The 23,292-nt window shown below is 32.7% G+C and overlaps 1 protein-coding gene across 1 annotated transcript in view; it reads right to left on the bottom strand.

Moving 5' to 3' along the window:
- Positions 1 to 23,028, bottom strand: part of LOC110454873 (paired mesoderm homeobox protein 2B-like) — a 39,088-nt gene extending 16,060 nt beyond the window's left edge. The window contains exon 1 of the mRNA XM_021504625.1: positions 22,562 to 23,028. Within this exon, the coding sequence (XP_021360300.1) occupies positions 22,562 to 22,811 (250 nt within the window). The 5' untranslated portion in view covers positions 22,812 to 23,028. The remainder of the gene's footprint in view (positions 1 to 22,561) is intronic.
- Positions 23,029 to 23,292: the final 264 nt, after the last annotated feature.

The following is a 23,292-nucleotide window of genomic DNA, read 5'->3' as shown; positions in this document are numbered from 1 at the left end:
TAAATATATGACTTAGGAATTGGTATGGTATAACCTCATAAATACTTAAGAATGAATACACATGAACAATTTGTGTGACGATGTTTTTTTCTTGTTTTTGGAAGGGTTTCATAACCAGAGAGGAGCTCTTGCATCAAAGGTTTTAAAATCTTTACAATGTTTAAAAATGCTATGATAAAATATTATGAAAAATAATTGGAATTGAGCCATTTAAACACCGTGTTTACAGTATCGTTAAAATTATTAACAGGGAGTTATAAAATTATTAAAAAACGGGGTACTACAATACCCATAAAAGCATATCAACTTTCTTCTTAATGTTATCTTAAGAGGAGAATTTAACTGCAAAAATGTCCAATTTGTAAATAGGGAATAAAAAGTTGATTGTTTATATTTTCCTAAAATTCGTGCTGTCCAATACATATCCAATCGTTAAGTTAAAAAACTATTTAAGAATAGATGTATTGCATTCAAGCGCCTTTCCCACCCCAATTAACTACGTCATGTATCACCATGGTAACGACGCAGTTCGCAGTAGAGCGACGTACAGCGTATTGCGTGTGACTAAAATCTGGACTACCTGACACAGAACGGTGAAGAAAACAAAATAATGTTCAATCCGCACGAAGCTAGCGTCTGCCGGCTGCCAAAGAAACTAGGAAATCTGTCGGCAAGTTTGTCGAAAAAAATCCCCAGACATATAACCTCTCTATGCCTTGCGTGATAGAAGTGGGACGGGACCCGGATGTTAAACACAATATGTCAGCTTTAAATGAGCTGCTCATTATTTTGATATAATTACAACTGTGAAATTCTTTAACACAATAAACATACATTTCTGATTTTAAAATAGTAGGCATATTACAAAAATATAATAAAAATGTTCTGAAACGCTCTATAATATACGAAATTATAGTATAGTTTATTTAAGCTAACGGCACTTGCGAGGAGAGTACTCGGACGGTAGAGACATGTAGAGACGGTTTATGATCGGTATCAAAGCCGCCGTTGGATCCAACAGACACCCGCATAGCATCTCCTTTTACGGGCCAATTCCTGGGGGGAGAATCTGGGAGGAGGCGACGGCAGGGAATGCGACAGTTCTCGGGGAGGCAGACAAGACGGGATGGAAGTGTTTTCCCAGATACCAGTGCGGGGGAAGAGGGACCCAATCCAGTTTAATCACTTATGAAATGAAAGAGATTGGTTTCTTTTCTTTTCAAAAGTTTAATTGTTAATATGCTCAGTGCTTTTGTCACAATGCTTGACAGTTTGGTGTAAAATTTCACATGGAGTGACACTTTTAAAAGATATCGCTTTTTTCTGATAAATTAAAATTGTTAAATTACTTTTATTGTTAAAAATTGAGTCATTATAAGGATTTGTCGAAGATGAATTAATACTTACTTGAATAAAGTAATATTAATTTAAAACGAAATGCTTAAGGGGGTATTCATCAGAATTTGAAAATCTTTGTTTGATTCTTAAATAAACAAATTACATTATACTGTATTAAATAAAACAATATTTTTGACAAACTCATCGGATCGTACCGATGTCGGAATGCGTGAAATTTATGATTTTATAATAGACAAAAGAATTCATAGACTCTGAAAATAAATGGCATAATTATGACTATCATAGAAAGGCATCTTTGTCCGACACGACGACAATATATACGCATATAACAAGATGAACTATTATTCAATCGATGAAATGAAGCAAGAAGAAAAAAATCCATAATCACACTTGTAATCCTGCGTCTCCCTGAGACACGAAGTAAATATCCAACCGATTCGGTGAGAGAGTTTTTACTTCATCTGAATAATGGTACTGAATGCTGTATGTATAATAGCGCTATGCTGTCAAACTCAGATACCCAACCTCCGGTTCAAATTGAAGTGAAATTACAACGAACGATTACTGGTTTGTGTAACCAGTCAGGATATTGGTAACTCTTCCCTCAGACCTTGTACACATTTCCTATCATTTCCAATACACCACGTCTATAATCGCTACGTATGCTATCATTTGGAAAATCAGGGCAAATTAGCCTATAGGACAATGAGATTAAATGCAGGCAAAATGCAATATTTTCTGACACAGGCAGGCAGCGAGGGTAAAATTATGTTCTCTTCCACAGAAATGTATTCTGAGAAGAGCGGCAAAATATTTACATCTGTTTATTGTCAGAAGAACTCTGCCGCCGAGGTTCCATCAATAGGGGCATTTCAGTAGAGAATGGAACTGCCACGGGATTTATAGGGTAACGGTCGCTCCAACGGTTTATGGTTTAGTACCGTAGTCATGTATATGCACAACAGCCTCAGTTTTCCTTTGTGTTGTCCACCATGACTTATGGTCACTGCGTGGTCAAACATACAAGTCAATTGGATGGATATGGCAAGATCAAAAATGCCTTCAAAAATGCGTTGCAAATGTTGTTTTAAAGTAGCAATTTCAAAGCCCAACAATCATATATTCTTTATTGTTTAGGCATATGTAAGCGAGATCGCTGTTGTATGGTATTGTAATTTCTCCATTAGTTAAAGAGTTGTGTATCATCAACTTACTTTGTAACGTAAAGTGTTCTATCTATTATAAAAAAAACATTAGCATGTCTAAATATTATCTGGAATTTTAAAAAAAAAAGAGGATAAAATGTGTTGAACATTTTGGGCTCAAACAATCCAAAACACAGTCGTTTTGTTCTTTAATATAAAACGTTTGATTTTGCATTTTTTATACAGTTGTGCCGTAGAAAGTTTTATCCCAGATTTCTTTTCATGAAAATCAGGTTTAGTTTGGGAACCATTTTGAAATTGTAAATTATTATATATAAATGTATAATTCGTTTTTACGTTTTTGATTATCTTGTATTCAAACCTTGCTTCATGCTATTAATTGTTATGAATTAAAATGACCTGTCAACGTGATCTTCAAATAATATTTATAACTTAACGTCAACTTTAAAATGCTCAAATGTTCTTTCGTCTGAAAAGCACACAGCGGAGGATAACAATTTTGATATATTCTATATCTATAATACTTAACCATAAAGTAAGCAAAATTGTAGACAATTTATTCACTGATTCATGATGGGAATATTTCCAAAAGAAACTTCTTTAACAATTTATGTCTTTGTTACAACATCTTAACTTAATCATATAATGCCTTGATCTAATATAAATATGCATTTAACTAGCACTTTTTTTAAGATATTCAATGATATAATGTCAATGTCTGTTATGTTACAGAAGTCATGTGATATTTCAAAACGCAAAGTATTTAATTAAGGTATTCTAATAGCATTTACATGTAAATTTGCAATGCAAACATATTCCGCCTGAACGCTATCGATAGCTTTTGGTTTAAAAGAGTTTAGAAATACATTCTGTTAACGTAGAAACGTTATATTGGCAATTCAAATCTGCTTTCAGTAAGTTGAATAGGATTCCCTCGATATATGTTTTGCCTTGGGTTTTTTTATCTAAATTCGTATTTTTTTTTTATAATTTGAGGTATTTAAACCGTTTTAATGTATGTACCATTCGAACAGTTCACTACACAGAAATTGAAATAATTTACAACAATATGGTACATGTAACAATGTTAAACTTTATAAAACATATTTTATATATATTTACTATATATATTGAAAAGACACGTCTACCTAATTTTAATCCTTTCAGCAATATCATTACATTGTAGAAGAATTTTTGATAACTTCTGTCTGTGCTAAATTCAAATTAGTTAATAAGGCATCTCTCTCTCTTTTATTGGAACTAGTTTCATACTTTGGGGAGAGAAACAACCAAAACCAATTCAAGCACATTAAGAACGTGTAGGGATATAATAGATATACCGAGGAAAGAGCGTCCAGATACTTTTGTATGATGGAGTTGTTCAGAACCATACCGCATTCTATTTACACCTAAGGCACGCAAGGTGAAAGAAAGGGAATAAAAGCGATGGTTACAATGTGTGAAATCAATCTTACTCGCGAAGGCACTGGCAAAAAACGCCAAACGGTGTTTGTCCATCTGGGTAGATCGAAGGGCTCCCCGCTAATACTGGTCACCGAGAGACCAATCTGCTCAGGTACTCTCCGAATCAATTGCAACCGGTCAATTTATGTTTCTTTTCGCATGCAATGTCTTACAGTAAAACCTATATTCATTTATAATTTGATGGGATGTATTTAAACTGTTTTTGTAAGCTCACTAAAAACGTTCGTAGAATGATTGATGGTGACCTTTGCATTATATATTGCAGTTGTGTATGTATAGCTGGTGGACGGTTCTGACCATTACATATAGCCCACATTCGTTGTTTCCGGTGATATTTTGAATAATAATCTTAATGATTTTTCATACATAGTGACAGGGTTATCCAGACAAATACATTCAGAATGATCACAGATATAACTAATGAAATTCTTTACTAATTTCTGATTATTTTCATTCTTTGTCTAAAGCTACTGTAACATCAGTATAATAGTTGTGTTTATTTCTTAAATCATGGGTTAAATCTTTGCAAAATGAGTTTGGACAAAATCTGAAATGCTATGAAATTGCGAAAAGAAAGGTTTCTTACTTGTTTCCATGTGACATGAGACCTAAAACGTGTTATGATCAATATAATCATAGTGTTTATCGGTAATTGTTTATCAATGGATTTTTTCATCAAGGAAATATTTATCGATGGATTAATATTAATCTAATTCAGCAGGGTGTTTTATTTTATTCATCACAAAAGTCTGCCGATTCTTAAAATGTTGACTAAATACTATTTGCTTTATTGTGTCGAAATGTTTAAAGGTAAACAGACTGTTTTCGAAATTGTACATCTGGTTAAATTTAATTATTAGGCAGATTATTGTAATGATACTGGAACTAGTATAGTTATTGCTTGCATAAATGCTGTTTAAAGTCTATTTTTTGTTGACAGTTTAACTATCGAAACGTTCATTTTAAGAGCACTTGTTTATTATTGATTTAAGAAACACGAGATGATTAAATATTTTAATCAACATTATAAAGACGTTCGATTTTTTTTTATCTTGTGACAGGCTTGCTTTCTTAGTTTTTCTTCCATTCCCTCAATAAATTCACCCTGTTTTGACCCAATACATAAAAGGACTTCAATTAAATTTTTTGAGACATTAAAAGCTTTGGAAAATTAATTACAAGAAATGAGATCGGAACAAAAAAGACCAATTAAGCCGAAGAAATAAGCCACATGGTCGAGCGTGTTATAATTTCTTTGAGAATGTACCGTCCCGCCAAGCATCCTGTCACATGAGTACCAATAAATCGAAAATTAATATGTATCCGTTACTTTAGATTGACTGCCTGAAGCTATCAAGTTAATTAGGGTAATTTTCCAAGTAATTACGACGTTATATCACCTTTAAGTCAATTAATTACGAAATTCCGCATCCTGTATCCATTGCGCTGATCTTTATACGGTGAATCGCTCGATAGAAGAAACCAGCGCTCGGAAGGCCATGCTAATATAAGCATGGTTTTCTTAACATTGTAATGTTGGCAATGCTAATATATCAATTAAATCTATCTGTTAAGTAGTTTGTATTAATTTACATTTGTTTATGATGTCTTTTTTCATTTTGTTTACGATTGAGGTTTTTAAATTTAGGTTGGAAAAGTAAGACCACGTGATCTACATTATTGACAGTGCCGACGTTAAGCTGACTTATCTACACGTGAAGGAGAGCCATGTTTGTCCCCGACATAAGGTGATTAGGTAACTCCGTAAATATCCGAAGCGCCAGTTTCAGGTTAAGCAGCTTTTTTCCATCAGATTACAGCCAATTATTTGTAGGCAAAAAAACAAAAGGAGATAAAAACAATGGGTACAGGGGTAGGTAATCAGCATTGTATAGTCGGTAATAAGTGAAGATACCACTAGCGGTCTAAATGTGTTCCGCGTCAGAATACACCGCTGTATATATATAGACTGAGGAAAAGTATCTGCTTAAGATTAAATGAGCATTTACTTACATGCTAGACAGGTAAAGGTGAGATAGGTACAGTCTTTCAAGACATGGGACACAGCTCCCAATTGAAAGCAAAGACAATTGGAATTACCTCAATTCTTTCGCAGGAGGGTATTAAATGCAAGAGAAAAACACTTATTGACTTATTCGTCAATGATTGCATTTCCTAGACGGGAGATAGCCATCCTAGTTAGGAAAGGCAAAGATTACTTTTCTAATCACACTTCAACAAAAAAATTGTAAACTCACATTCATTTTTATTTTCTCATAACATAAGAGTTACTATAATCCTCGTTTTTAATATCAATAAAAGTGATTGAATTATTTTAATTGTTTCCTTATTTTTTCTCTCATTCTCAGTATAAACTTAAAAACCATTGTTATTTATTTAACCAACAGTCTTTCCCAAAGAAAGTTTTTTTTTATACTATATGATGTTATCTGATAGGTTAGTAGGCAGGTAATATATACGGATTTTAAATTAATGTACGAATGAATTCGTCACTCTCTTTGAATTTATATATTTACTCTAAATAGTTGACCCCCAATTCATATATTCATTATATAACCCTGAGATTTCTTTTTTATTGCAACATCGCATTAAATGTGTGACATCACATTAAAGATAGCAACGTTGCAGAATTGATAAATGTGTATATAATCACATTGGTTCGGGAAAAGACGATTACATTTCACATGAATGTCGCATGAACTCCTGCCCTTTACGAATAACCGTTATTACGCATTTTGCATGGGGCTGGAACTTTAGAAAAACAAATTCAGGTATGTCTTACTGTTACCTATATTTTTTAATGTAGTATTGGGTAATAATCAGGTTTCCTCGGATACATTTATAATTACTAAGTTAATATCAGGTTGAAGGGATGCCAAATATAATAAAAGTATCAAGTTCAGCAGGCTAAGAAATCATACAAACTATTTATTTTTACACAAAACAAATATATAATCAAAATGTTTAAGGTTTGTTTTCCCTCAAAGGTGTATTGAAATACTTCATTCTGGGAAACTTTTGCCAGGTGAAATATTCGCCCTAAACCGGTTCATCCAGTATTAATTTTTGAATTTCGCCCTTCAAATGAAATTATTATTTTTAATATGCTGTTTACTTATATTCACTGTCCTGATTATTTCGCTATCATTTCGAAGGATGAAAAAGGTAAAAATAAAATAAAAATATCCCGGTATACAGTAGAAAATGCTTATGAAATTACGTAAGAAATATCTAACTATAGAGCAATCAAAGGGATATGTAAAATTAATATGTTTAAGTTAGGAAAATTCTAGAAATAAAGAAGTTTCATGATACCTAGACCACGAAGTCAAACTGATTTTTTCATCCACGAAACCCATGAAAATATTTACAGAGCGAATGCCTTGTTCTTATGATATGCTCTTTTAATTGTTAATGATTATGTCTCGGAGCTTACTGATGGAAGGAATTTGACTCATTATAAACATTTCCTTGCATATTAATATGGAATAAACCAATTAACATGTTTATGCATCAATATATTCTCAATAGACGTATGGAAAGGAATTAAATATACTTGAATGGTAACTTGTTTCTTTATTTTTAGTGTGAAAGCTTCCACGCTTCCACATCAAATGACTTCAATTAAGTCTAAAAATACATTATTATATTCTGAATTTATTTTAGATATAGAAAAGTAGAACATTTTTAACTTGTTTGATAATTGTTTTTGAATACTGTATAATTCCCTGATATTACCACACATATATATAATTATCGTTTTGCCGTTATGTTTTATTAGAGTATTACAATAAGATCAATGCTTGAATTACCAACAATAGTAAAAACACAAGTTTGATTGTCTATATCTAATTAAGTGTAATCCCAAATCAACGAACTGATATGTACGTATCCTGTGATCACAGCACAGTACCAAAACTATCATAAAGATAAATGAAATTTATTATTTGATTTATCATCTCATACAATGGTCAGTGTGTCTCATAACAAAGACTCATAGACAAAGGAATCGACCAGCTCTGATGGCCGGTCACTGAGGAGAATATAATACTACATCTGGGGAGTCTGAGTTTACGTCAGACTAGTTAGGCTCAATACGTGCATGAATGATCATGAAAGCAACATTTACCGCTATGAAAATATTTACAATTCTAAAGGAAGACCCGTCGTGTTTAACAAAGAGCAAGCGGTGTGGATAAGTCGTGCTGCTGATGAGTATTGTAATACTAGAACATTGACCTAACATAACATCGTCTCCTACTTGCTCTTTGTCCTCGACAAGGGGCTCATCGTTCAGATTTTACACCTGAACTACGCCTACTTAAATTATACAATAGGACTGTCAATCTTTCTTTCACAGTGAACTGAAATCGGAAAGAAGGGACAAATATTACTCGATTGAGCTTGAAAAGCTCTTATCACTTAGAGGACCTTCGTCAAACGGAGGCGGGTGTTGTCTACAACACAGCGGAAATGTCGCACTTTTCTATATTTATGAATATCTAATGGCGTGAAAACTTTATCAATTACTTCACAAAAAGCAACCAGTCCAAATGGTTTTGTTAACGAGAGTATCATTGGCTGGGAAAAAGCACGCGTCTATAGAAGCGCGTGCGTGTATCTTTCAGCGCGTGGCGCTTCAGTGAAGCGTAGTTGTAGTCTAGGGCTAATTGCGACAAAATAGCTACCCACTCAGCTAATCGAAAGTTTAATATGAACCCTGTGCAGACTCAATGTATTGCCATGTCCATGACGTTTTCATTTGAGCCATAACTACAGGCAGACTTTGATTAATCTTGGTTAGTTGATCCACTGGAAAAGGCGAACCATAGCAATATATTAATTAGTCTTCAAATCTCTAAGGTACATTAGGGGAATTGCTTGATATTTTTTCTTGATTGATGCTCAATAAAAGTCAGCAATGCTTGATAGAATGCGTTTCATGTAGCGCGTGATTCTCGATATCTGATCGAGGACAAAACGGCGATTATTCCTGTAAATGACTCTCGTTTATTGATATTGCAACTGTAAACCAAGAGCGCATGTAATTTGCCAAACCGAAACGTTAGTATTCCATAGTGTCTCAAATACCTATTGCCAGCCTCCCAAAGTTATTGATCATAAATTAATGAAACAAACGAAGATTAAAATTATATCATACAGTTAAATTTATCAATTGGGAGATATTTCTCATAAACTGTAAGAAGAAAACTACTTTGATAGTGCATGGTGCCTGCTGTTATTGCGATGCTATTGCACGGTGATGTATGACTTTGCTCAATAAATTATATAGATAGCTCAGTTTACACGTCGCTTCGATTTTCAATCTTAAATAATAAAATCATTATCTTATTCTCAATGACGTAATTATATGGCAGATGAAGGAATTTCACGATTCTAAAGAGGCTATAATTAAATGAAATAAGGAATTGTTGTATGGTTTTATCGCATCCAAGGAATCATTATATTCCTGGAAACGCCACACGGAAGAGTTATATAATAAGACCTTCGAGCAATTGGACGAACTTTTCATGCAATGCAGACAGTCACAAATGCACATTACATTGTAAATAGCTCAATAATGCTGTGTCCAGTTTGACATCCGAGGTTTTAGGGAATAGTATAGACAATTAATGCTGACACGGTATTGTCATTTTGGGGCCAAATTTAATGAGCAGGGTTCCACGATTAAATAGTTCGATCCAAATAAAGAAAGATGGGAAGCTTGTAATGATTAAATGTGATTTCGAGTCAACATTTCTCCTTCGGCTATGGACAAATTACTCAATATTCTTAAATAAAATACTAAGAAAATCAATGTGAGTGTCCGCTAAGAAATGTTTATGATATTTGTCTTAATTCTGAGAAAGATTCATCAATACTTAATATTAGATTTGAAATGTATTGATTATTGTGTATTTATTTCGTTATTACAATGAATATTTCTTAAATTATTTCAAAACATAATTCATCGTCCCTCGTGCAATGGAATACCGTTTATTTGTATCTGATATGTATGATAACGGTCGGCATTGTTAAAATAAAGCAGTGTTCAATTTTTGCGAAAGTATTTTTTTTTTCATTTATATTATTCAATACTCTTCTTGTCGCTATTACACCTGTCGGAGGATTTTTAGCTAAGATGTTACTGACTTCTTTTAAAGTTTTAGTTATTTTACACAATGAAAATATGTTACTCTGTTAGTTATTGCTATTACGTTAACTTTTTTTCAGATATCTTTTATTTAGCAATATTTAATATTGATCACTGCTTTTAATGTTGAAAGATGTTATCTTATATTATCTTGCGTTAATCAATACCTGGTGTCTTTGCCTCCATTTTTATCTGCAAATATGTCCACAAATATATTTTAAAAGCAAAACCTTAGTGTACATGTATCTGGTAAACTTATATAATATTACATTTATATAAATGTGTTTTTTGTTCTACAAAGTACAGTTGGTTATTAATATATATATATATATATATATATATATGAATAATTATAGTATATGCCAAAAGCACGTTAGTCAAAGATGTCTGGTAAGTATGGGTATATGACTTTCTTGGACGATTTGTCATTGCGCTTTGACCGTAAAGAATGGATATGCTGACACTGGCAGGAAGATATAGTGTCGTTGACCACGACACAGGGTTCTCAAAACGTACAGTGGATTTATTGGCTGTTCTGAGACCAATAACTACATATAAGCCGCGCGTGAGAGGCGACACCGCGCTAAGGCCGAGACCCATCTGGCGAAGGTGTCGGTGGCAAAATGAACGACCGGAGTAACTCAGAAACCCCAATTCATTTTTCCTGCGAGCATACAGCTTAAATAGTTTTTCACTTAGCGACATTTCTAACTAGACGGATAGGTAACGGCAAGGAAATGAACGACCCTTCGTCTAGTTATAACCTACACTTCCATACCACAGATATTTAAAAGATAGTTTGCAGATATTCCTAGAAAAGGAAAAATTCGCTGACTTGAATAAATCTTTGTTTACATACCCATTTGTCTTTCTCTAAGTAAATTGCTTAAATAAACGTTATTATTAATATTTTTTGGTTATACATTGGGAAATACAGAAGGATATAGAAATGCGTTAGTATGGTAAACTAAATACATCAAGAATTGTATCTGGTATATCATTATTATTATTATTTTAAAGTCAAGTCAATATTGTTTATTTCAGTATAATATACCACAATTACACTGATACCTATAAAAGTATAGAGTAACATAGCATAAAAGCATAGAGTTTTATAGTAACTATATTAGAGATTAGTTGTAAACCGCATTCATTGTAGCTCGAATGTGTGTACTTTTTAAAAACTGTATCATTGCAAAAGTTATATAAGAGAAGTGAACTTGTGTTAGGAGACAAAGATCTAGAGGTATTATAACATACGGGCGTCAAGTACACATAGGCAATATCTAGAGAATAAGTGATTTCAATTACACACTGTCAGCCATTGTGTATGTATAAAGATATAAAGGATGGGGTCAACCAAACCAAAATGATAAAACGGTTACTGAGCGCGAAACAATATCGAACGTAAAAGGTCCATCACCATGTTAGAAGAGTTTAAATAAAGACTCGTACTGCACTAGTTGTAGGGGTAATAGCTGGGATATCAACAGGTTTAGAGAACAAGTAAGCGCTGATATATTTGTCACAACATTTTCAGTATACCGGCCAACAAAAGATAAATTTGTTGACTTTTAAAACCCACGTAATCAGAATTCTTGATTGGTGTATGAGATTGATCGTTTCTTTTAAAACGAACAGAGCATTATGGATAATGATGCGTTTGGCATTGTATGGTTGTCGGTTGGAATACTCACACAAGAATAAGTTACAGCCCTTGATACTGCAACTTGAAGGTGGCAATTAGTTTGAAGTTTACTTTAGAATAAATGGTAAAAATAGGAATATATCTGTGAGGGCCCTCCGTGTAATTTTATAAAACCATTAGATATGCATTTAAAAAAAGGTCGTAATCCTCCTGAATGCATTAAAATACCGTACAAGGATATAATAAATTTAACTTTCTTAAGACAAATATAATATTTAGAAAGTATAAAGAAATTAGGATCAATGAGATAAAATATATGTAATTAATTTTGTTATTTTATAAATAAAGATTATATATCACGTATTAAATGTCATACTTAACCTGTCAATGTCATTAATCCTCTTATAATATACGCTGAAAGGGCACTAGTAAACAAATAACCAACAAAATAACCAATAAATAAAATATGTATATCACAACTGAGGTTATGTGATATACATATTTTATTTATCCGTCTATAATTCGTGTTTATTTAATCATATTTATCCTTTATGTTCAATCTCCGGGGTTTCATTTAAGCAAATTATGAAATTGGAAATACTATTCCTGTGATGGTTTTTATCTAATATCAATTTATAATAATGTTACTATTATTATTTGTAATAATATAACAAATCAGTAATATTGCTCAGTTGCAATTATAGATTTATTTTTCAAAATCTTGTAAAATAATATAAAATTTAAAGCATGAAATTATTTTGTTAGAGCTGTAAAGCAATACTACATCAAAACAAGATTAATACAGTCGAGAGCAAATTAGCCGAAATCAACGGGGGATACCCAGTCCCAGTCATAATAAAGCAACCTATTTATTGGGGACATTATCAAGGTTCGAATCGGGGTTCGGATAATCGACGTTCTACTGTTTTACTTAGACCAAACACTAATAACAAAGTCGGTAAGCTAAATTGACCAATTTCACCTTTGTGTTGGTTGATATTTCATATTAGCCTGAATAAAACAGAACAGAAATAGCTTTAACAGTGTCATTTGATAGACACGTGTTTCTTATCACCGACAAACAATAAACCCCACAGAAATAACAATGATAGTTTGAACGTTCAGTATCAAGGAACAAGTGAACAAGACAGGAAACGGATGTTATGTATTCAGCGCCATCTACCAACAGATATAACAATATAGGTTGCAGACCATTTCTTTAGTCGTATGTTGTTTGTCAGAGTGTCATATGCGTATTGTTTCTACCAATACACTGGTGAGCAGGTAGGTTACATATACAAACATAAGTGTGGTATACCGTCCTCATATCTGTGAGTAAGTAGCAGTCAGACGTATCACATATTTGCTGTTACTACCTTCAAGTAAATTTGTTTTAATATGCCTTGATAGGATGTCAATTTCAAACCATGTTTATGTGAGTGATTTCTTTACGAAACCTAACGTACGATAATAGCATGCTTTTCCTTCAAAATATCCTTACACTTGGTAATGCACATGTCTTATTTATATTATTTATTTATATATTTTTTAACTACGTTCTCCCTAAAGTGAATATAGTTGTATGCTAGCCCAAGTTAATTGAACTATTATAATATTCTTTCAAATTAGAAGTTTCCTCAACATCATTTGATTCAAAAACTTTTCTGGTTTAGGTTCTAAAAAGAAACCAAAATCATACTGTAAAATAGAAAACCGCGGGATTGATTCTTTGATTAAGATTTTCCCGACTTAAGTACGAAAAAACATAATTTGTTTAAAAACATATAGAATTAGGTAGAAGTATTTTCCTTTGGTACCTCTACGAAACATTTCAATATTTTATCACGATTGCGATTGCCCTGATTAGACGGGGATTATATACCGCCACAGAAACAGTTTCTTACACAGCAAAAACACAAAACTCATCTGTTCTAAGAAAAATTAGTTAACAAAACATAAAAAATAGAAATCAAGAATTAGTAAAAATTAATCCTTTCGGTGCCTCAAAATAGCTAGGCATCACCTTCAATGAATTATTACGTAAGCGGTAGGGCGTCAAATAGCCTTTATTGTTGGAGGAATTTAACGATTTGACAATAGCGGGACAGTCGAGCTATAAAAGTGCCAAACATTCTACGCTCGCAACGAAGTGCACAATTACCGCAGCATGCTTAAATAATTAATGTACTCTAAAATGAAGTTACACGTATCGAGGCCCTAAGGTATGTTGCCAGACATAAAAGCTAAGTGCTCTCAGTATTTCCACATCCTGGCATTTTCAATATGTAGGATGCTACTATAAACTGAAGAGGAAACACCGAATTTGTTCGGTGTCAGATAATGTTCGGTTGTTTTCCTATTTATGAGCGAGGGATATCTAGAATATTTATGAAATTATTACTGACGGAATAATGTGATTCTATCGCAGTGTGTAGCGGTATGAATAAAATGGAATTGTTATTTGTAAACCCAGTCTCCTCAATCATGTTCGGCTACATCGGTCGTAAACTAAAATGTTATTCTCTGCTTAATAACACTTAATACAAGAGTCACGATTAGAGATATTTAGACGGAACCAATTAATGCATAGATTCTTGTAGACTCTCGATCGGAGCTTATCATTATTCATTATATTTGGAAACCAGTTTTCTGTGTGAATACAGGACAGTTATTGAATTAAAACAATTAGCTTTGTCACTCAAGGAAACAATCTTCCTATATTCCCGAATCGACTTTTACTCCTTTACTTAAATATAATATTTTTTTACATATTCATCAATAAATTTTCATTAAAACGTGAAAGATATTTTCAATTTCATAAATATCTGTAGATATGGAGGTCACATATCAAATTAAAACTCCATGACATCTAACATATTTGATATTCTGTCAATAATAGACGCACCCACAGAAACATTGGACACATTATGGTAATACGGCAACATTGTGTAAATAGTCACGCTTTAACGTATGCGATTTAAAAACATTAAAATATAAATTATTCACTACGTACTCAGTTAGACGATCGTCAAAGAAATTAAGTTGAGAAAGAATTTTAAAATTATTAGCACATGGCAGTTTCGATTGGAATCATTAAAAGTGATGAGCTAAAGTGATAGTAACCCATTTGTGTATAATAAAGTTTTTAAAATTTACATTGAGTCGTCATTTTTCACCTAATTTACGACCCACCCCCCCTCATAACCAAATAAGTACATATGACGAATGCAATACAAAAAAAATAACGTTCTGAGAGAGAGAGAGAGAGAGAGAAAACCGCTATGGCGTGATCGGTATAGTTACAATTCATGGGAAGTAAGAATAAGATAAAATCACAAGCAGAAAGGCAGACAATTTGATCAATAAGTCTTTGAATTCTTTGATTAAACGTCATTAGGTTGCCTTGTAAACAGATATATATATAAACCTGACCATTTATCTGTCTATATAGGAATAGATATCTTGATCTGTCGCGAGGGAAATTATATTCAATTTATCAATTCTGTATGATATACTGATATCACAATGATCTAATTATGATATTGTCTTCATGTAACGTTAGTTTGATACCGATTTTAGGTCGATGGTAGTGGAGCAGAGAGACATAGGTACACAGGGTCTCTGAGGATGTATCTCCGTGGGAGATTGCCATTCGCAGTGCAATATACAACACACTAGCACGACAAGTATTATGTGAGAAAGTAAGACACCGGAATCGGATAAAACAATATCAGAAAACCTTACAGCAATCACGAATGGAATAGGTGTGTTTCTAGAAAATTAAAAGCGTTGCAAAAATAATGTATACGTTTGTTTGCTAGTCAGACTTGGCAACCTAACACCGTGACTGATGTTCTCACATATACGGTACATATAGAGCACAAATGCAATACTAATCTTAAGTAAGTTAAAAGGTACAGACGCCTAATAGATTTACCGGGAAATAACATACCACAGAACGGATATCATCTTCTTCTTTTTTTTTTGCATTACTGGTGGGTTTTTTTCGACTAACCATACCCCAAGCAACCTGCTTGTTAGTTGTTTACTTTTTGGATTGCCTGTTTGGATTGTTAGTTTGTTTATTTACTGAACGCCAAACACGTGGTCATGGACAGTATTCTAAGACCCTTATGTAAGACTTTTATCAGCAAAAATTATATTTACAGAACATTTACATCACCATGAACATTTTAAGTATACTAAAAACAGTCTGCAAAAATGTTTTTAAATTAAGTTCACCGATATTGTCATACAATAAAACATGACCTGCTTTTATGTATCTATGTCAGCATGCATGTGTGCATCGTTTTATTACAAGTGTATATTATCTTATAGTATCTGAGTTTACAAAATATGGCGCCAAAAAAGCCCATTAAAACTATATCAGATATTTAATATATTATATTTAGTTAGTTATACATAGATTATATAACCATTTTATATCATTCCGAATCGTTTGACACCATTATTAACATAAAAAGCCGGCTATTACCCACTCACAAAAAAGTGCACATTCAAACACCCATAAAAATAGTATAAACGTATAGAGAAATTGGCTTAAATTCATGAAATATGATGATTAGTTCTCATGACTAGATTTAGATATTGCAATCCTACTAAATCTTCAATTAGTTTAATCTAGGTGGGTAAAAATAAAGACGGTGAGAGTCAAGTGCCATAAAACTAGAAATGTCTTAAATATATTACCAAACAAAACAAAACAGGTATCCAACAAAAGTCGTAATGTAAGGCCACTGACGTCTCTAAAGAATTACGAAGGACACGTACAACTTCCAAGGACATTTTGCTCAAACCACGAGCAAGCACTGCTTTGCCTGATAAGACATACTGGATTAAGGACTCGTAATTAAACCGTTCTTTCACCAATGCCAGCGTAAATACAGTTCTTTACACCTCTACAAAGCGCCATTATGTTACAGCATCAATTCACATTATACGTTAGAGAAATGAACTTCAACACAATGCTGGAATAAAAGCCGACAGCATGTTGGAATGGTAAACGAAAAAAATACAATGTATAACATGGTTCAGATCATAACTCTTCTCCATATGGCTCACTCTGTTTATACTAAATATTTTTTATGCTATTTTTTAGTATTTTATTTTAATCTTCTTGTCTAAGCTAAACAAGAATGATTTAAGCTCCTTCTATATTCAGTATGAAATGTGACTATTCCAATTTGACTAGAGTTGGTAAAATACATGTATATGTATTTAGTTTTTTAAAAAAGAAAATCTTTTGAATTGTAAGATTTTCGGTAAGCTTTGTCGATATAAAGCCGTATCGTGGGAGACGAAACAGCACACTAAAAAATACTTAAAATAAGCCCATGCACGCAATCGGAAGACGTGAACATAATGAGGAAACGGTTTCCCGCTGCCTTACCTAGAACTTAACCTGACATGGGACCTAGTTCGACTACATTGAAAAGATATATACACCGTCTATGTGTTGAAACCGAAATACATTAAAATAAACGTAGATTACCACAGGTTTCACAGCATAAAAGTTATCACGAGACAATGAGATGTATGAAAAAAGAGTTTTTCTTGTGTTTTAAGTGTATTGCTTTCTGATGTTAATGGATCAGAATCACACTCCTTGCCAAAAACAGCTTACCAAAGTCTACTGATAAAAACCCACTTATAACCATTTCCTTAAAACAACCAACTGACAACAACCTACTGAAAGTAATCTACCGACAACAAACTTCTCACAACAAAATACCGACAACAACCTGCTGACAATAGCCTACTGAAATTAATCTACTAACGACAAAATACCGACAAAAAAAATACTTACAACGAAATACCGACAACAACCAACTGACAATAACCTACCGACAACAAACTACTTACGACAAAATACCGACAACAAACTACTTAAAACAAAATACCGACAAAAAACTACTTACAACAAAACACCGACAACAAACTACTTACAACGTAATACCGACAACAAACTACTTACAACGACCTGCTGACAATTAACTACTGCCAACAAAATACTCGCAATAAACTACTGACATCACCCTACTGAAAAGCAACTACTGACGACAACTGGAAACAACAGAATAAACGGATGTCCATTTAATGTATTTTTCGAGATGTTTGTTGCATTCTACAATCATACAAACAACACACAACCTCACACTGTACATAGTTTCTAAATAAAATTCATAAAACACTTCACATTTTGCACTGGAAATAATATATTTCATCAGTAACCTTAACGGTATGATGATATGAAACAGTTGACCAAATTTGAATATATCTTCAGATTCCACATTCCATGGCAATTCCTAAACTTGAATGTAGATTAAATTTACCATTAAAATAAATAAAGTATAGCTATATTGACAGATGTTTTGGAAAACATTTGTATATATTTCAGAAATAAAAAGTATAGATTTGATAGGGTTAAAGGCTGTCATATCGCAGTTTGTATCACATTGCATGACAACTAATTTGAAGTAGAAAACTTTTAACTTAATATTTGTTTTATTTAATACTTATAATATTGTGTGTTTATAATAGGATCTTATAACGGCATCATTATCGGGGATGTTTTTAGATTTTTAATCTAGAAATAGATTGCACAAGCGTGCTGGGTTTTTTCGTTTAAGAACAATGGGATGGAGAAACGAAAACATATGCTACATACAGTAATACGATTATATAACTCTCCTGGTAGGTAGGGGGTAAATCTCAGCACAGTAATGCCGGAGAATCCTGTGAATCAACAGCGCACTCCGTCACATTAAAATGCTACCGTTTCAACATTATAGAAAACAATATATAGCTAAACCATAAACGTCACACCATTGTACGCTCAAGTGTTAACATTTTTACTCTGCCTTATCCAGTTTACATAACAACTTTTTTCAAACACTAGGGGAATAATCCACAGAAGGATTTCGAATGTAAAGCGGCAATCGTCGAATGCAATTATCGAAAACTTTCGTGCGCATTTTTTTTTTAAATCTTAATGTTCCCTACCCATTTACATTTTTTTAAAATATGTATTGTTTAAATATCTTCTTAGGAAATCGCTTTGTATTCAGAGTTCATAACTGCACAAGTGTGCTTCAATCATATGTAATCATTATCAATGCAATGCACTATAAATCGGAGTTATGTGTAAATAATAAACTTAACGTAATGGCATAGAATAAATAAATATCTCCTAAAGTATATTAAAAAATAAAATTCTGATCATTTAAAACACATATATTTGACTATTTTAAAAACTAAGTTGGAAATATCTTGAATGATCCATTGATGATTATGAAATATGTTTATAAACGTTATATATTTCATAAAACAATACATAACATTTAACTAGCTCGAAATATATTGCGAACCTATATTGCCGTAATTAATATCTCCACATTTGTCATATTGAACAACATGCAGAAAATAAAATCGATCCAAAATATATATTATTTTAAACCCAATAAACTGCCTCGGAATATTTCTATTACATTTACTTCAAAACACATATATAGTTACGAATGTAGGATTGTTTTTGTTTTTGTGTTTATTTATTTATTTGTTTGTTTGTTTTGTTTTCATTTTTCATTGAAGCAATACCAAGCTGAAAGTTAGAATGTTGTCGCCGGACAAATAAATTGGTGGCAAATAGTTGTTTTACTTTATAGTTTATTATGTCGGAATCTGTATTAAAATATTCGAATTATATTTTTTTATCAATGACAGTAAATTATGTATCTAACATTTTATATTTTAATTTCAGCTATCACAACGTAGTAAGTTAAGACCTTAATTTGTAATTCATAAAGACACAATTGTATCGAGAAAGAATATTTTCAGGATAATATGCAAAACATGGCTACTATCAGAATAAGTGAAATGTGATTGTATTTATAGTATGTTAAACAATGACCCTGGTAGATGTTTTAAGCTCTGTCCAAATTTATTTTAATTACAAATTCCAATCACCTATTCCTCAAGGTTTCGTGTTTTTTTGTTATCATTGAACCGTATTATATATCTTGAAATGTATTTAAAAACATACAACTGTGTGAGAGAACTTCATGATATATTGAATCAGGAATTCAATACCAATTAACCGTTTTATGTATTAGTATTTTACCATTATAGCAACTCCCTGTATGAAATATTGCCGTTATCTCTTTGTGAAAATAATTACATTGAACCGGGCTTACGAAACTCCCTCTTCAATCGATTCCAAAAGCTGTTCACAAATTCTTTTAGTGTCAGTCGTTCGTAATGTCCTAATGATAGGGGAGAGACTAGGGGTCTCATTTAATTAAACATTTAGCAAAGTTCTTTATATTTTCCAATTATTTTCCGAAAAGCATAGTTACTGAAACAACAAGGTGCAGGCATTTCGCTTGATTAGATTTTTAATAATACTGTCTGTTTGTGTTACTACTTCAACCTCATTTTCGTTTAATTGTCCCTGTGTTGCATGTTTTCACATTCAAAATCATTTCGCATTTTTACTGATAACCTTAACTAGCGCTATCAAAAATGATAGTCCGACATCCGTTATATCACAAATCAGAATAGATAAAATAATGAACACGCTACATATTTTATGCATAATATCAATAATGAAGGATTCATAGCGTTTATATAATTGTTGTCGTCTTTTGCTTTAGAAAGTATTAATTTTCAGCTGATGATGGAAGAATGTTAAATAATTTGATATAGAGTCTCGTATTTGATCGATTGAATTTCAGCGATATTCCCAAGACAGATATGCTGTGCATTTGATAATAGACACATTTCTCTGCCAAACTAGCTAGTCTGATCTATAAATTCTATCATTAATAAATAAATAATTAGAAATTGGTAATTAATTACACATGTTGTATAATAATGGCACTGCTTTTATTTTAATAAGGATGCGTAGATTTTATGCAATATCAAAATGTCAAATTAATTTACAGATAATTCCTTAACGGTTCAAAAGCCTTTATTAAATATATATTGTATATTAGTTCAAACAAAGTAAAAAGTATAAGATTTTGTTTACGAAAGTATAAATAAACATAAATTAATACCGTTGTATGTCTCCCTATGCTGGTTTTCATGCATTCTTCGGTACACTACAAAACACAGGTAAACAAAAAAATTAAGTCTGCATTATTAACACACGAGATAAACCCATAAAGCTCTATTTAGACATCAAAGACAATGTCCCCGTCTTACTAACACTTACTCGCTGTCAGGAGAGTCAGGTATATTATATTTAACAATAAGTAATCTACGTTAATTGAGAGTGACATGATACTAGTAATAACTTCTTAAAATAATTATGTCATATGATAAATTTAGTCGTGTTGTCCGCAAGAAATTGTAGAAGGTACTTTTTTGTTTCAATTTGAGAAGGGTTACATTGAATTATAGATATTGAAATTGCAATATTTGATCCTAACAGCCGTCATAGATAATAGAAATTAAAAGTCTAGACATATCCGGATCAAATGATATTAAACATAAGGATAATGCGCGGATTAAAATAAAGAAAAATATCAGAAACTTACACATTTTTTTCTTTTGAATTTAATTCAAAATTACAGCATTCCCTATGGGAGTTTACTTAATCAAAAATCAATATTTACAACAAAATAATACAATTAACAGTAAAACAATCTATAAATAGAGAGATCAAAAGGTGAACGGTTGATAATTGAACTTATCTAAACACATGATATTACAATTATATTCATACACACAATGTCTAAAAAACAAATTTAATTTAATATAAGAATATTATTAGTAAATGACAACAGCAATAAGTCGTTGTGCATATGTATAGTTCCATTGGGCTTCTAAAGAACATAACAGTTGTTCCCTTCCTTTTTATAGTTTAATAGATTCATATATGTTTATAAATAGCAAATCAACTATTTTCTCCTTTATTCATAGTTGTCAATGCGCTATATCAGTATCACGTAAACGTTTTGGGCTGAAAGCAATCCCCTAGCTGTAATAATGTTTTATCAAATAAAACCAATTTTATCCGACTCCTGTGTTGATAAGACTTGAAAGCTCTAAGCATAAAACTACAATTATTATTACTATATACAATGAGAAATTCGATACAAAAATGAAAAAGCATTCAAATGTTCTTGTCATATACTTGGATCGAAGTAATCGTCTATTGGGGAACAAATCGAAAATGACACTTTTCTGAACGTATCCATCCCCGGTTTGCCGAACGAAGATCCAATAAACTAAACAAATTACTTTTGACGAAGATGAGCCGGGAAAGGTTATTTAATATTTTCAATAAAATCTAAATCCACAAACGTGATTATGAATGCAAAAATGATGCTGAAACCAACCAAATTATATTTTCTTGCTATTACCAGCGACCGTAGTCTTATTATCTGTCGGCTTGCGGTTTAACGGAGTTAATTCAGTCCACACAAATCTGTAGTGAAAAGAACTGTCTCCTTATTTAATTTCCAACAATTTTTGCTGTTTATATCAATTTTACCTCGTAAATAAATAGAAAATTTTCAGCTAGAGCGAAAATTATGTAAAATGTGTATTTCCACATTAAGTAATCCAATTTGCTTCCAATCAGCAGCGCTAAGTAGACGCCGCTAACACAGTTAGACGAACGTAAAACAATTTTCTTGCCCCAAATCTTATTTCACTCAACAATGGCTGTGCAATATAAACTGTAAAATCCACTTTACTTACCAGTCGGGAAAACCGGAGGCTGAGAGTGGTCTCGGGGGCGAGGTACCATGCTACAACTAGCTGAGGTTATAGCAGGATTTGGGGGAAAGGTCCGCACCCCATTGTATCGATACCCTTGGGCAGCCATTTGGCCAAAGGGGTTGGTATCTCCGTAGGTACATGGAATATTACAGCTCGCCAGAGGATTTTCCATTCCGGGTATACCACAGTTGGTATCGAAACTGTTTTGTCCCAAATAGGAGTACTCCATAGTGCCGAGGTTGGTGACAGACTGTTCCTTCGGATGATGTGCTCTCGTGTTGCCAAATCGGCGGTGTGGGTCAAAGAAGCTGTGTTTTTCCACGTAGTGACTTGTATACTTATACTTTCACGCTGTGGTCAATGCCCAAACCAGTTAAATGCTCGCTCTGCTAAACCCGAGACATATAAGGTATACTAGAGAGAACTTATGTTTTAGCAAATTACTCTTGTCCCGGTCGCTATATTTTGATTAGTATAAATGAGTATTGATGAAGTTTACAAAGTGAGAAATTTACCAAACTCCTGGGACATTTATTTATGGAGAACCTGATTAAATTATGATAGGGCATCCATATCATATACTCCTCTGGTTACTCGAATTTCATTGGAGCATTCGATCGGAGAGGCGGTGAAGCTGTGTTCCGATCAATATTTAAATATAATAACGATCTCCCTCCCTCCGTTACAGCGCTGCGCTATCGCCCTCTACG

Source organism: Mizuhopecten yessoensis, unplaced genomic scaffold (assembly GCF_002113885.1).
Source record: "Mizuhopecten yessoensis strain PY_sf001 unplaced genomic scaffold, ASM211388v2 scaffold8071, whole genome shotgun sequence".
Classification (NCBI taxonomy): domain Eukaryota; kingdom Metazoa; phylum Mollusca; class Bivalvia; order Pectinida; family Pectinidae; genus Mizuhopecten; species Mizuhopecten yessoensis.
Note: the sequence above shows the minus strand (reverse complement) of the source record. Positions and strands in the feature narration are given on the sequence as shown.